The sequence below is a fragment of the Cnephaeus nilssonii genome (genome assembly GCF_951640355.1).
Source record: "Cnephaeus nilssonii genome assembly, chromosome: 17".
Taxonomy (NCBI): Eukaryota; Metazoa; Chordata; class Mammalia; order Chiroptera; family Vespertilionidae; genus Cnephaeus; species Cnephaeus nilssonii.
Window position 1 is genome coordinate 2,326,904 of NC_137088.1, and position 14,217 is coordinate 2,341,120.

Sequence of the window (14,217 nt, forward strand, 5' to 3'; positions counted from 1 at the left end):
GCCGTGTGCGGGAGCGGGGCGGGCGCCTCACCCACAGCTGCGACTTCTCAGCCTCGCTCATTAACCAGTTAAGTAGCTCTCACCTGCTCTGGCGACAGAGCTCCTGGCTCCAGCCTCCTCGCAGCCCCACCCTGGCCCGCAGGGCGCCTGCACACACCTGCTCTTCGCACGGAGCGCTGCACTCAGCCACATACACATGCATGCACACGCAGGCCTGGCCACCCCCTCGAAGCACAGGCCTGTGGGGTCACATGCTCACACACACACACACACACACACACACAGGTCTGGTCACATATGCAGCACTTCTTGCAGGCCCGACCTCTCCCTTCTATAGACCAGCAGGTACTCACCAGTTCACACCCCCACCTGCACACACACACTCACATGTTCTCGTCTATATGTGCACACATGCACACATTCCCACGGGCAGCATCACACTTCTCTCCTCCCTCCCACCCGTGGCCGGCTCCACTCCCCCTCCCAGCGCCGCAGGCCAGAGACCGTGCCCCCCACCGAGTCACGGGACCGAGAACCCGCCAGCTGCCTTCTCGGTCTGGCTGCCCGTGTGCTGGAGACTTCTGGGAGGCCTGGGCGTGGCCCTGCCCCGCTGGTCATGGTCCGCCGACCCCATGCGATGGGGAGACCGGGCTGGGCTCCCCCAGGGCCCCGGCAGCTCTTGCCTTCTATGTGTTCCCAAAGGGTGCAAAAGCGGGAGGGAGCGGGAGCCTCGGACCCCACTGGCCTCTGCACCGACCTGGAGGGCTTCCTGCGGGGGGAGCTGCCGGCCGGTTTCAAACTGGGGAGAGGCCTGGAGGGGCCGGGTGAGGAGTGGCAGGTGGATGGTGAGGAGGAAGCTCAGAAACCTAACGGCGGACAGACGGCTGGCTGGGAGGCCCCGTGCTCCTCTCTCCCTCCGCTCAGGCCTCACTCCTTGGCCAGCCCAACCTTCCTGGACCCAGGAGACACCTGGCGCCTCCTCTCCTGAGCCCCTCCCTCTCCGTGGCCCCTGCTCTCTGCACCCCTCACAGAGCGGCCAGAGCCTCCGCATGGGGCTGAGCCCAGCAGACCCCACGCAGGCTCCTCTCTCCCGGGCCGGCCGGCGGCACCCAGGCTCCACCCCGATGCACTGGGCCTGCCCCCCTTCACCGCCTCCCCGCCCCCCCCATGGGGCTGGATGGCTCCCAGGGTCCTGTGGACACCAAAGCCCTGCCTCTCCCTCCTCAGCCCTCACTGAACCGTTACCAGCTGAGCGCCTCCTCCACGCCAGCCTGGTGGGCACGTGATGCACGCGTGTGCACCGCAGGCCCCTGTGGGCGGCACAGCCTCGCCGGTGAGGGCCCAGCCCCACCCGCATCCTGACCCCGGGGTGCCCCAGCCCTGGGGTCGGACACCTGGTTCCCTGGTTTATGAGAACCAAGGTTGGGAGAGGAGGGCCCTGAGGAGGCCGCCCAGGGTCCGGGCTCTGCCTCAGTCTCCCCGACACGAGCTGGCAGGCTCCAGGGCCGAGAGGCAGGTGTGGGGAGTGGAGGTCGGGGCTCTGTGCTGGTCCCCACACCCTGGCTCTCCGCTCACAGGGAGGGGAGCGGGCGGAGGGAGCCAGGCTGCGCCGCCGTCTCCCGCCCGGTCGGTGGCGGTAAATGCGGCTCGTGCTGCCCCCGGGCCGGCTGTGGTTTGTCAGAACCAATTACTTCCCTGACTCTGGAAACGCTGGGGGCTCCACGAATCCCAGGCAAGCGTCTCCGTGGCTGCCACCGACCCGGCGAAGGATGGGGAGGCGGAGGGAGGAATGCAGATGGAGTCAGCCATCCCCGGGGGCTGCCACCCCAGCCCCCATCTCCCACCCTGGATCATCCAGACCTGCCCCCCCCCCCCACGCCCGGACCTGCAGCCCCATCCCTCTCAGAGGTGGATGCAGGGGCCGGGGTGGGGGAGGGGAGCGGTCTGGCCTCTCCTCCACCTGTAAGTGTGGGGTCCCTCTGAAGCTGACCACTAGCTGTGTGTTGCGGGGTGTGTGTGTGTGTGTGTGTGTGTGTGTGTGTGTGTGTCTTGCCTTAGGAAAGCTGACCAACATCCCAGATTCCCAAGCTGGAAGGACCGAGGGGCGCCCACTTCAGGGAATGGGCCAGCAGCAAAGCCACGGCTGTCCACGGAAACTTCCAGAGAGAGCAGTGCGGTCCGCGGGCCGGGGTTCCGCTCGCACCTCTGAGACTCTCTTTCTTAAACTGAGGGGCCTCGGTCAGAGCACCCGCAGAGACCGGGGCCGCCATCAGGGCCCGCGGTCCTCAGCCCCGGCCTCGGCCACTCCATCTTCTGACCCAGTGCCCAGACCTGGGCCCGCCCAGAGGTCGGGGTTCCTGCCACCCCACCCCTGCCAGCCACGCCCCAGCCCTCCTCTGAGCCCCCTGGTTGACTGATTGGAGAAACGGGTCCCAGGCCGCTTCTGGGGTGTAGGGCTCCTCCCCCTGACCCGGGCCTGTCCGCCCCAGGGGTGCCTTGCAGCCGGCTCCTCGGGTTCCTGGACCAAGAAGCTGCCCGCCCTTCCCTGGCTCATGGCCCTGAGGGTCTCTAAGGTCCCCGAAGATGTCCCGATCAGCAGGCGTTACCCCCCCCCCCCCCCCGATTCACACGTAGAAACCTGATCCCCACCGGGAGGGGGGCTCCCGGGAAGCCCTCATGAATGGAAGCAGCGCCCCAACCAAGGAGACCCAGAGGGGTCCTTGCCCGCCGTCATGTAAGGACACAGCAGAGGGCAGCACCTGTGAGCCAGGAAGTGGCTCATCAGACTCCAGGTCTGTCGATGCCTCGACCTTGGACCTCCCAGTCTCCGACCACGGGTCCCTGTGGTTTGTAGGCCACCCAGTCCGTGGGGTCGTACGGCAGCCCGAGCCCCGGCGGACTCACACGGCAGGGAAGAGGGACCTGACTTCCGAACTCCTGGGCTCAGACAAGCCACGGGGACACCTCAGGCATCTGAACTCCCCAAAGCGGTGGCGAGGTCCCGGGGGCTCCCCGAGGCACCCCCACAGCTGCAGGGTGCCGTCTGCAGCCTCTCCTGGCCCCGCTCTTTTGAGACCCTCACGTCTCCCGTGCGCACAGGGGAGCGCGGATCCCCATTTCACGGACGGGGAGCCCAGGCTCAGAAAGGCAGGGCCACACGGCCCAGACGCCCCGGGTCCCAGCGTGGGAACGCAGCCCCGCCATCGCCGCCTACCACGGGCCACCGTTCCGTGGCTGCCGCGGGCACAGGCTCCGGGTTCAAATCCCAGTTCTGCCCTTCCCAGCCGTGGGGCCTCGGGCAGCCCCGCCTTCAGAAGCACAGCCCTTCTCGCCCTCCGAGCCCTGGTGCCCCTCCTCTGGGCACTGACCGCGCGGACACAGCGGCCTCTTGGCACAAGCTGGAAGCCGGTGGCCCCTCCCCCATGTCGATCACCACCAGACCCGGGTCCGCTGGTCCCACCCCGCGGTCCCTCACCCCAGACCCGCCCCCTCCACGCCCACAGCCTCCCCGGGAACCTGTGCAGGGGCTCCTGGCTGAGGGATCGCAGACCCCGAGGCCTCCCCGCAGGACGCCCCGCGCCCGCCTTCCCTGCCAGACTGGGAAACGGCAGGATGCAACCACCCACTCACGCCTCTGGGGACCTTCCTGCCGCTGCCTCTGCCGCCTGCTGTGCGGCTGCTCTCACCGGCCCCCTGACGCGGGGAGCAGCCGGGAGGGCAGGGCAGAGCCGGGCACCGTGCCGCTCACCCTCCGTGGCCCCGCTGCAGGTGGGGAGGCTCCAGGGGCCGGTGCCAAGGGAGGTGGGCTGACAAGAGCAGGGGTGGGGGGCCCAGCAGGCGTCTGGAGGCAGCGCTCCCCCACAATGACCTCCCTGCACCCCCTCTCTGGGTGGGGTGCGGAGACCCAGCCAGCGTGCTGGCCCTCAGGCAGGCGCTCCTGCCACGGCTGAATCGGCTTTTAACAACCTTCTCAGAAATGGAGTTTTCTCCTGCAGGCGACGGGAGCGCGTGGGGGCGGCAAGCAGGCGGGCAGCCACCAGCCGCCCAACCCCCATCTCCCCACGCGGGAATGGGAGAGCGCGGTCTCGGACCCTGCAGTTTTGGGGGGGGGCTGGCTGAGGCAGAGGGGCCGCTCCCAGGACAGGGCCTGGGGAGGAAGGCGGTGGGGAGCAGGCTGGGCGGGGGGGGCGGGGGGGACACAGAGGGGGTCCGGGCGAGGCTTCGGCCTGCCCCCGTGTCTCTGCCTGTTGTATCCAATTCTGCTCACGTGGCGGCCTCACCGCGTCTCAGACGCCCTCTCAGGAGCCCCCTCAGCCCGAGCATCCCCGCTGGGAGCTGAGCGAGAGGACCATATGGAGGGAATAATAAGACAATTAACTTTCCATTAAAGAATAATATATGTGGGTTTTTAGGGAGGCGAGCAGCAGCAATCCCTACCCAGCAGCATATTTCACACCCGCACCCCACCGCTGCCACCCCGACCGCTCACATCCCGGATTGTCTTCGCCACGAGAGCGGGGGCACCGCTGGGTCCCGCTGGGAGGTGGCGGGCAGCGGGGCTGCAGGAGGAGCAAGCACACGGCCCCCAGGACAGTGGAGGCCTCTGGGAGCTTGGGGGAGGAGGGGTGGTAACGGGTGGGGGTGAGAGGGGGGTGGGGGGCTCCTTCACCCCGCCCGCCTCTGCGCATCAGCCGGGACCGCGCGGGGCCTGTGTGAGGGGCTGCCGGGCCCAGGAGCTGCAGGCCTGTCTCGGGGCGCAGGGGAACCACAGTGTCGGATGGAACCAGCTGTGGGGTCTGGGGTCACCCGGCTTGAGCTTCCCTTTCCTGACCCTCCAGGGCTACTTCTGCCCCCTGCACCGTCCCACCCCTGCTTCCTGCCTCTTCTGCCCCAGCCCTGGCCCTGATGGGGTTAGGAGCTTCCCTGGCCGGCACTCTCGGGCCCTGCTAACCCCGCCTGAGAGGCCCAGGGGCCTAGACAGGACCCTCCCCAAACGGGGGGTGGGGGGTTAACCGCAGCCTGGGCCAGCACCCCTGAGCCGTGCGTGAGTGCGCACGCGCTCCAGGAGTTGGTGGCACCAGCGCGGGTGGGGGAGGCAGGCTGGTCTCTAGGGAACCCACCGGCCCATCCCAGTCCCTCCGAGCCCCACAGGAAGGGGCCTCGACGGAGCCAGACTGCGGTCCTCGCCCAGAGCCGCTCCAGATGTGGCGCGCTGCAAATATTAATTACACATTCCCGGGCGCGGAGCAGACTGCGCGGGATGGCCGGGGGCAGGCAGGGCGGGCGGGGACGGCGGCGCCAGCACAGGCTCAGAAGCACCGTCCCTGGGACCCAGAGGAGCGGGGGTTCAGGCACCCAGCGGCCGGAACCGCCGGGACTGTCCAGAGGAGGACACAGCAGGCGGGGAGGGCGGGGGGCGCTCCCAGGCCTGGGGCCCTGCTCTCTGTGGACACAGCTCAGCAGTCCAGGGGGCTTCCTCCAGGCAGCCCCGGGCCTGCACCTCTGCCTTGAGACTTCTGCCCAGCCCCACCGCTCCTCAGGCCTGGCCTGGCGGGCTCCGGGTGGGACTGGCTCGGGGAGACAGCTGGCCAGGACCTTGGTTCCCCATTTGTACGTCAGGACCATGCGGGCTGAGGCGGTCAGCGATACGGGCAGGGCTCTACGCCACGTCTGCCCCGACCAGGAGCCCAGGTCCGGGGGAGTTAAGAGCCTCAGAGATCCAGACTCGGCTTGAGCCTTCCAGAGGGTGGCCTGTGGTCCCCAGACGTGGCCGTCCCAGCTCTCTGCTCCCAGCCCCCTCTGGCCAGCAGCCTTCCCTCCCCTCGGGCCCCCACCCCAACCGAGGCTCTTCTCTTCCACCAGCAGCGCCGGCCCCTCCAGGACGGTGCCTCCCGCGGTCAGGAACCCATCCCCGGGCCCTGGTCCTTCCTCACGTCTGACTGGAATCTCTCCTGCTTTGCTTTCCCACGAAAGTCTACAGAGTTGTCCCCCTTCCCCCCGACACCCCGTCAGAAGGGGGTGGTTCCCGGGCTGTACCCATCGGAGGGACGTGGGCTTCCGAGTGGGGAGACTGGCCGTCTCTGCCTCCTCCCCCAGGCACCCCCAGGCACCTGATGAATTATTCATCCTGATCAGCCTCATTATGTAAATGAGCTCAGAGCCCAAGCATATGCTCTCTGCTCTCCCCCCCAGGATGGGGACAATATGGTGCTGATGGGGGAGGGGAGAGAGGGGGCCTGGCAGGCCTCGCTCAGCCTCCAGGGGCCGTGGGCAGGGCAGGCTGCAGCCGGCGCCACCCTTCTGTGACCTGCTCACGGGCAGAGTCGGACCGGGCCGGGGAGGGGAGGCTGGGTACCTGGGGGGCATGGCTCAATGGTGCCTGGCCATAAGCATGAGGGAGGGAGGCCACCCGAGCTCCAGGAGCTCCTACTATGTGCTGGCTCTGGGGTTAGAGGAGGAAATGTGACGGGGGACCCCCGCCCCATGCTTTCCAACTTGTAAATGGGCCACAGTCGGCGCCAGTCATCCCCGCCCCGGGTTGTGGTGCGGTTGGGGAGGAAAGTGCCCAGGCAAGGAGAACTCCCAAATGCCACCGTCGGCAGTTTCGGAGCTCGTGCAGCTGCCAGCGCCGTGGCTCCGGCCTCTGGGGGTGGGGCCCCTCGAAGGCTGGGACAGGAGGGAAGACGGCCCTTCAGGGGAAGGAGGCCAAGGTGCCCGGATTCAGGATCACCCGGCTGCAGGGTGCTTGAGGCAGCTCAGAATCCGCTCAGGGGGCCCGGGCGGGCGGCCCCAGGGGAGAGCTGGTGCCAGGGTCCGCGGGCTCTGCAGCAAGCCTCTCCGGACCCCTCGGAGCCGGGCACGGGCTGGGCACACGGCCCCCTCCTAGGCACAGGAAGGAGAGCCCTGGGGGCTCAGTCCGGGCGCGGGGGTAGGAGCCGGCGGGGGTGCTCCCTCCTGGCCCCCAGGGCGGCCCTTTCCCGCTGGAACTCTTCACCTGCTCCCGGCCGCCCGCCCCGCCGAGTGCCCTGTGCCCTGTGCCAAGAAGCCGCCGGGGCTGTCAGCGGGAAGGGAGAGGCTGAGGAAGCAGGTGAGGAAAGTGGAGCAGGACAGAGCCGCTGGAGAGCTGGCAGCGGCAGCAGGCGGAGGGCGGCCAGGCGAGCCGAGCGCCAGGTCAGCACTTCTCAGTGGGCCACGGCCACGGCCACACCCATACCCGCGTGGTCCTGCCCCAGCCCAGCACCCACTGCCCCAGGCCCACCCTTCCAAGAGGGAGGCACTCCAGAGGAGCCCCCGGGACAGGAGTCGGAAGCCCCGCCCCGTGCCAGCCCTGCCCCGCCAGGGCTGCCGGACTTTGGTGTGTGTGAGGGAGGGGGATGTGGAGGGGGAGGGGGGCGATGAGCTCATTGATGAAAGTACTGGAACGGCCCAACTGCTGTCAGAAAGAAACAGCCCACCCGGAGGGAAGATGATCCGTGAGGGAGTCTGACTTCTGACAACGGGGTGTCCGCCTGCCCCTGCTGTTCTCACCCTCACCCCCCGCCAGACCTCCCAGCCACGCCCGGGTCCAGAAACCAGGAGGCTCAGTGGTTCAGACAGAACCGAATCCCGGGCATGAACCGTGCGGGTTCCTTTCTCGGTGGCAGACTCTCCTAACAACGTCCTGGAGGTGACTCCGGGCGCGGGACACGCCTGACCCGAGGCGCCGGTTAACTCCTCACGTGGGCGCGTCTCGGGTCCCGACAGGAAGCCCCGACGGGCACGCGGCCACCTTCCGGGGGACTCCCGTTTCTTCACTAACCCAACGCGGCACGTGGCCGTGCCCGTCAGACCCCGGCGAGCGCCCGTCTATTCCTGAGCACAGACCGGCTTCTGTCCCGGAACAGCTTTGCCTACGTCTCGGAGAGCGCGGCCGAGGCATGGGGAGTTCACGGGGAGAGTGGGCTGGGGTTACCGCCTCCGGGGACGGGGGTTCAGGGAGGCTGGGCCCCGGGGGGAGAACAGCCAGCAAATGGGCGGCTCCGACCTCCGACCTCCATCATGCCATCGATCTCCTGCTCCAGGAGCCCCTCTCCGCCTGTGAGCACCTCCTCAGACCCAGATGAGTATCTGCTGTCCAGGGTCCTCCATCCGCGGCCCGCGTCTGCCACCCGTTTCCCGGCACCTGCTATGAGCTCAGCGCGGGGAGACGACCGAGAACAGCCCCCCGGCAGCTGCCCCACGGAGGTCCCACCTTCTGACCTTGGCCCTGACCGAGAGGGACGGCAGGACACAGAGGAGGATCTGCTCCCCGAGCCGGACCTGGGCTCTGAGTGGCTCCGTGTACTCCGCTGTCCGCCGGGGAACCCCGGGCAGGAGATGCCGGTCAGGCCCCTGGCCGCTCCTCCCGGGCCGCCTGGAGCTCGGCTCCCTGGGCCTCTGCGCTTTCCCGTAAGAAGCGATGGCTCAGGACACTGACAGCGACACATCGGCAGCCTTCGGGGGTGACGGATGGCCCGCTCTCCACATCCCCATCGCAAACATTAACATAATCTCCCAGGATGGATGTGGCCGCTCGGTCCAATCCATCACCCCTCCCGCCCCTGGATCCTCATCTCGCCGAGCTCTCAGCTCATCCTGCCCGGCAGCGCCTTGGGCGGGCGGCACCGGCCACCCCGCGCCCCGCGGGCGGTCCCTCTGGCTCACGTGCGCGACTGCATCCGCCGGACCCTCCAGGGCCTGGACTCCCGCCCCCGACGCTGCCTCCAACACCAGCCTCACCACCTGACCACCTGCAGAGCCTGGCACCAGGGCCGGCGGGGGCACCTGGCACAGCGACCTCGGGAAGGGCAGGCCGAGACCCGGAGGAGTCACTGTTTTTCTAGTGACTCAGCCATGCATGTTTCACCACCCGGGTCCTCAACCAGGCCCGCCAAACCGTCCTCGCTCCTCATCTCCGGAGACCGCCCCCCGCCCCATTCCCACGTGGAAGAGGGTCCGAGAAGGGGAGCGGGGGCAGGCTTACCTCCCGGAGCTGCTGGGCGCCCCCGAAGATGCGCATCACGCCGTCGATCTCCTGCTCCAGGCGCCGCGCCCAGTGCTGCATCCTGCGTGCAGAGAGGAGAGAGGTCAGGGGGCCGCCTGGTGCCCGGAACAGCCCGGCCCGGCACCCGGGGGGGCCCAGCAGCAGCCACCCCTTCAAACACCAGTGTGCCCCCGGGACTCCTTTGAAATGCAGCCCCGAGGCCCAGGCCCTGTTGGGCGGCCGGCAGGAGGACCGATGGCACCTTAGACGCCCGGAGGGAGCCCAGCGGCTCGGGACCTGCGGGGAGACTGCGCGGTGAAGAGCGGCCCCGAAATGGGGACTGGCCCCGTGGAGGAGGGGCCGGAGGGAGCCAGGGAGCCTGCTGGGCTCGGAGCCTCTTGTCCCCAAGGCTGGGTGGGGCCTGGGGGAGGGAGGGACACGAGTGGCTGCTGCCACCACCAAGTCATCGGGCCTCTTCGGAGCAGTGGACACAGCTCGGCGGCCCTCGCCTTTCCAGCGCCCAGTAAACGTGCTGATCGAGGGCCCTGGCCGCATGTTCCCTAGGACCTACCCCCAACCCCCCCCCCCACACACACACACACAGGGCCAGTTCAGAACATCCTGCCCCTTTCTGGGGACACGGCAAGCCCCCCGAGTCCCACACCTGAGCCACCAGCCTGAGCAGGGGCCGCCTCAGAGGTGAGAAGGACACACGAGGACCCGCCAAGGATGCTGCCCAGGGAGCGTGGGACGGACAGGACGGACAGACGGTCACATGGCCCTGTGTTCTCAGCCCAAACCCACGCGCAGGGCGGTATCTGGGGAGAGGCCTGGCCCAGGTTCTAACCTGGGACCCCTCTCAGGCAGCGCCGGATCGGTGAGCACAGGGGCTGCCAAGACATGGTCCCCGCCCCCCCGCCCCCCCCCCACCCCGGCCACAGGCGCCTCCGCGGGGACCAGGACCCCTCGTCCGAATGCATCTGAAAAGGCATCTCCACTCCCCAGTCCCGCAGCCAGAACGAGGCCTCCCAGTGAGGCTTCCCAGGGCTGCCAGGGACGCAATACGCCGTGGGTCCAGCACGCCCCAGAGGGCAAGGGAGGGGTGCCAGCCCCCCGCCTCTGGAGGGCCAGCCCAGTAGCCCGAGGACGGGGGGGCTGCACCTGGCCCCGCGCCTGCCAGGGGCCTGCTGCCTCCCTGACCCCCCCCCCCCGGTGCCACGTGGTGCCAGGACCCTCCTAGCTCTGTGGGTCCGAAGAGCTGCCTCTGCCCCCCAGCCCTCCTCAGGCCTGTGGCGGGGGCTGGGCTGTGCCATTGTGTGTGCCCGGGCCCGTTGGCATGGGAACTCAGAGCAGGAGGCGGGCGGGTCGCTAATTGCAATTTGCCAAGCTGAATGTCAGGACCGAAATGAAAAAAAAAAAAATCAACATCAAAAGAAAGAGGTATTAGCTTCGGTTTGCTGCTGGCTGGGCCGCAGCGTGTCGCCCACCTCCACGCCCCACCACAGGGGAAGCGAACCCCGCACCGGGCAGAGGCCAGGCTGCACGCCAGGCACGAAGGGTGATCAGGCATCGACCGCCAGCTGGGGGAGGGCAAAGCCCGGTGGAGAATGCGGGCCCGGCTCGGCCCTGGCTCCTGCCCACCAGGCACGGAGGGCTTGGCCCCGGCTGTGGGTGGACAGTGGGGCAGGTGGCGGTTCTGTGTTCCCGCGCCGGAGCCTGGCGGGCCTCATGCCGAGATGACCTGTGTCCAGCGAGGCAGGTGCACAGGCATGGGTGAGGTCAGGGAGCTGATCTCCCAAGGGAACCCTCAGCTCTGCCTTGGCCCTGACCCTGACCTCAGCCCTTGGCTGGTTGAGGGGACAGAATGCCCATCATACTCCTTCCCGGGACCGTTACGTACAAGGACACCCCTAGGGATGGGCAAGCCGTGGCGCCGGCGTCCTTGCTTCAATCCTCAGGAAGAGGCGAACGCCACCTTCCCGAACGTACAGATGAGGAAACTGAGGCACAGAGACGGCAAGTGACCCGCCCAAGGTCGCCCACCCAGGAAGTGGTGGACACAGAACGCCACGCAGGGTGCGCCTCCACCCAACTCTGCCTTCGGGCGTCACCTTGGGAGCTTGAGACCGGCCACGGTGGGAATAGGTATACGTCGGCAAAGGGGCCAATCACGGTCCCCCCCGCCCCCGCCCCGCGAGAGAGCACAGCCCTGGTCCATCCCCGGCCGCTGACTCCGTCCCAGTGCGTCTGTAGGTCTTCGGTCCCAGGGTTCCACAGATAAAAGAAAATTAACTGGAAGACCGGGCATGGGTGTCAGGTTTTTATTCTGCTCAGACAACACATTATTATTATTATTATTATTATCACCACCATTTCATCCAAACAGGCTATGTCAACCCTAAAACATTTTTTCCAGAAGAGCCAAATCTCAGGATAAAGTCCAGTTCTTACCCAAAACACACACTCACTCTCCCTCCCTCCATTCCGCTCTCCCTCCCTGTCCCCAACACACATGTGCTCACACACATACGCACACGAGTGCTCGCACACACGTGCACAGCCTCCCCTCTCCCCCCTCCCCCCCGCCGGGCTGAGCGGCTCTGCACTCCGCTGTGGTCTGCAGGGCCCGGTCCCCCAGGACACCCCCCTCCTGGACGCTCAGGCAGCTCCAGCCCCGGGTCTGGCACGCGGGGCCTGGGGGGTAGGCCCGGCTGCACTGCCCATCCCCTCCGTGCACCGCACGCAAGTTCTCTGACTACCCGCCTGCACCAAACCCAGCCGGAGAGCACTGTGGTGTCCAGGAGTTTAAAAGACCATGACAGGTCCTTCATTTCATCTTTTAAAAAAATATATGTTTTGTATTGATTTTTAGAGAGAGAGAGAGAAACATCGAGGAGGGAGGAACATCACCGACTGGCTGCCTCCTGCATGCACCCCTACCAGGGACAGAGCCCCGGTGCACCCCGATCGGGAATCGGACCGGTGACCTCCTGGCCCCTGGGCCAGTGCTCCATCGCGAAGCCACACCCGCTGGGCCATTCGTGTCATCTTCACAGAGACGCGGCTCGGTGGGTGCCCGGGTCTGGCTGGTGTCCCGGTGCCAGCCCCACAGCTGGAGAAACCCCCCACCCACCTGAGCCGAGTCCTGGTCGGCATCGTCGTCCTCGCCCAGCAGGAGGCAGGAGGGCTCTGGAAGGACCACAGCCCCACTGGGTCGAAGGCAAATGGACCAGATCCTGTGGGGCTTCCACCAGCCCCCCCCCCCCCCCCCCCCCCCGTCAGCCAGTGCGGCCCAGGCCACCCTCCCAGCGGCAGGCCCACCTGCTGGCTCCTGGCACCCGTGACGCTCCAGGCCCTTCACTGAGATGACACTGCTCATCCGCAAGTGTCTCCAAGTGCCAAATTAGCAAGACGGCGAGGAGCGCAGGGAGGCGGCACGGTGACGGCTGTGGGCACGGCGGCCGGGGCAGAGCCCAGCACCACCATGTCCTCCCGCGTGCCTCACCCCGGGAGGGCCTGGGCCCGGCGCCCCCATGGCACAGATAAGAGACCTGGGGCCAGTGACAAGGATGGGTGCCGGGCCGTGTGCGTAGAGAAGCCAGACCTGTGGTCCAGGCACCACCAGGGCCGCGGCCCCGCCTTCCAGGGCTGTGCCGTGTGTGTGACCTTGGAGAGTTCTGCCCCCGGATCCCGGCTTCGCTGTTTGTGAGCAGGATGCTAATGACCGGCTGAGTAAGCTGTTTGTGAGCAGGGTGCTAATGACCGGCTGAGTAAGGCAAGTCCACGTGCCACCTTGACGAGCAGCGCTATTATTGGGCAGCCCCCTGAGGGCGAGCTCGTTCAGTCCAGCCCCCTCTCCCCCCGACCCCCAGCACTCAGGACATCTCCCAGGAATGCCTGCACTCGGGGGAGGAGGTGGGGAGGGGGAGTGCCGTGGAAAGGCGTCCCCAGCGGCTCCCCTCAGCCCCCTGCTCCCTCGCTGAGAGGGGCCAGGAGTGGGCACAGGGCGCAGGAAAATGCTGGCCCAGAGGCTGCGGGACCCCAGGCCTCAGTCTCCAGGGCAAGGTCAGAACAAGGTGGGAGGGAAGAGGGGGTGTCGCCTTCAGGCAAGGTGTGGGGTGAGGACCCCCTTCAGCAGGCAGAACCATGGAGACCCAGCTGGAAGGCTGGGGAGGCCCGCGGCCACGGGACAGAGCGCTCAGGGAGGGGCCTGCAGCTCTGAGGCCAGCTGCACAGGCCCCCACCCCGAGGGGAGGGGCCAGGAGGAGCGGGGAGAAGATAGGAGAGGAGGAGGGGGGGAGGAAAGGAGATGGGGGGAGAAGGGGCAGAGAGGGACGGGGAGCCTGCGTGCAGATGCAGCAGCATAGATTAAGCTGCTGCCAGTTGTTAATTTTATATGTGGAGTTGTTGATCAGAATGTGATTTAATTGTACAGTATAATCCAGGCTTTTGGAATAAATTATGCAGAAAACTCATCTATAATTAAACAAATCAAAAATCCAGAGACAGGTGACACGGCAGGTTCACCCTCAGAGGGCACGGGGAGGCGTGGGCGGCTGGACCCTGCAGAAGGGATGAGGGGGAGGGAGCCGGGGAGGGGGAGGGCAGGCAGGGGAGGCCCAGGGCCTGGTAGGGGCGAGGCCCTTGGGACCCCCAACCTCGGGCGCTGCAGGCCTTCTCACCCCTCCCAAGGAGGCCTGCGGTAGGCTGCCTCTACCAGGCAGGCTGCCTGGATAACCCCCTTCCACTGGGGCTTAGGAGCAGTCTACCACGCTCCTCCCCCCCCTCCTCTCCCCCAAGAGTGGAACACCAGGTGAAGGGGACGGGGTGTATGAAGGGGACGGGGTGTATGAAGGGGACGGGGCGCACGGCAGGACAGCGCTGGGTGGGGCAGGTGGGGGCGGCCACTGGGATAGCTAACGGGCCTCTCAAAGGGTATGGGCCCCACATTGAGACCCTGACCTCCCTCTGGATCCTCACTCTCTCTCCATCTCCCCCCCCCCCCACTCCTCCCCCCTTCCCCGCTCAGCTGATGGCAGCTCCCTCTGTGCGGGCCAAAGCCTCCGGGGGCCTGGAACCTGCCTTCACGCTGTGCCCACTGCCTCCCGGCTCCCGGCCCCAGCCCGGCCCGGGCCACCAGCCTCTCTCAGGACACGTGCGTCGTCAGCGCTGGCCTGTCCACCTCGCCCCCCACGTGAAGCCGCGCCTCTCCCCAA

The 14,217-nt window shown here is 67.4% G+C and overlaps 1 protein-coding gene across 1 annotated transcript in view; it reads right to left on the minus strand.

Annotated features, from left to right (window-relative positions):
• The window catches only part of CACNA2D2 (calcium voltage-gated channel auxiliary subunit alpha2delta 2), a 107,743-nt gene that overhangs the window by 79,297 nt on the left and 14,229 nt on the right, over window positions 1-14,217 (minus strand). Inside the window, 1 exon segment of the mRNA XM_079794857.1 lies at window positions 9,002-9,083. Within this exon segment, the coding sequence (XP_079650983.1) occupies window positions 9,002-9,083 (82 nt within the window).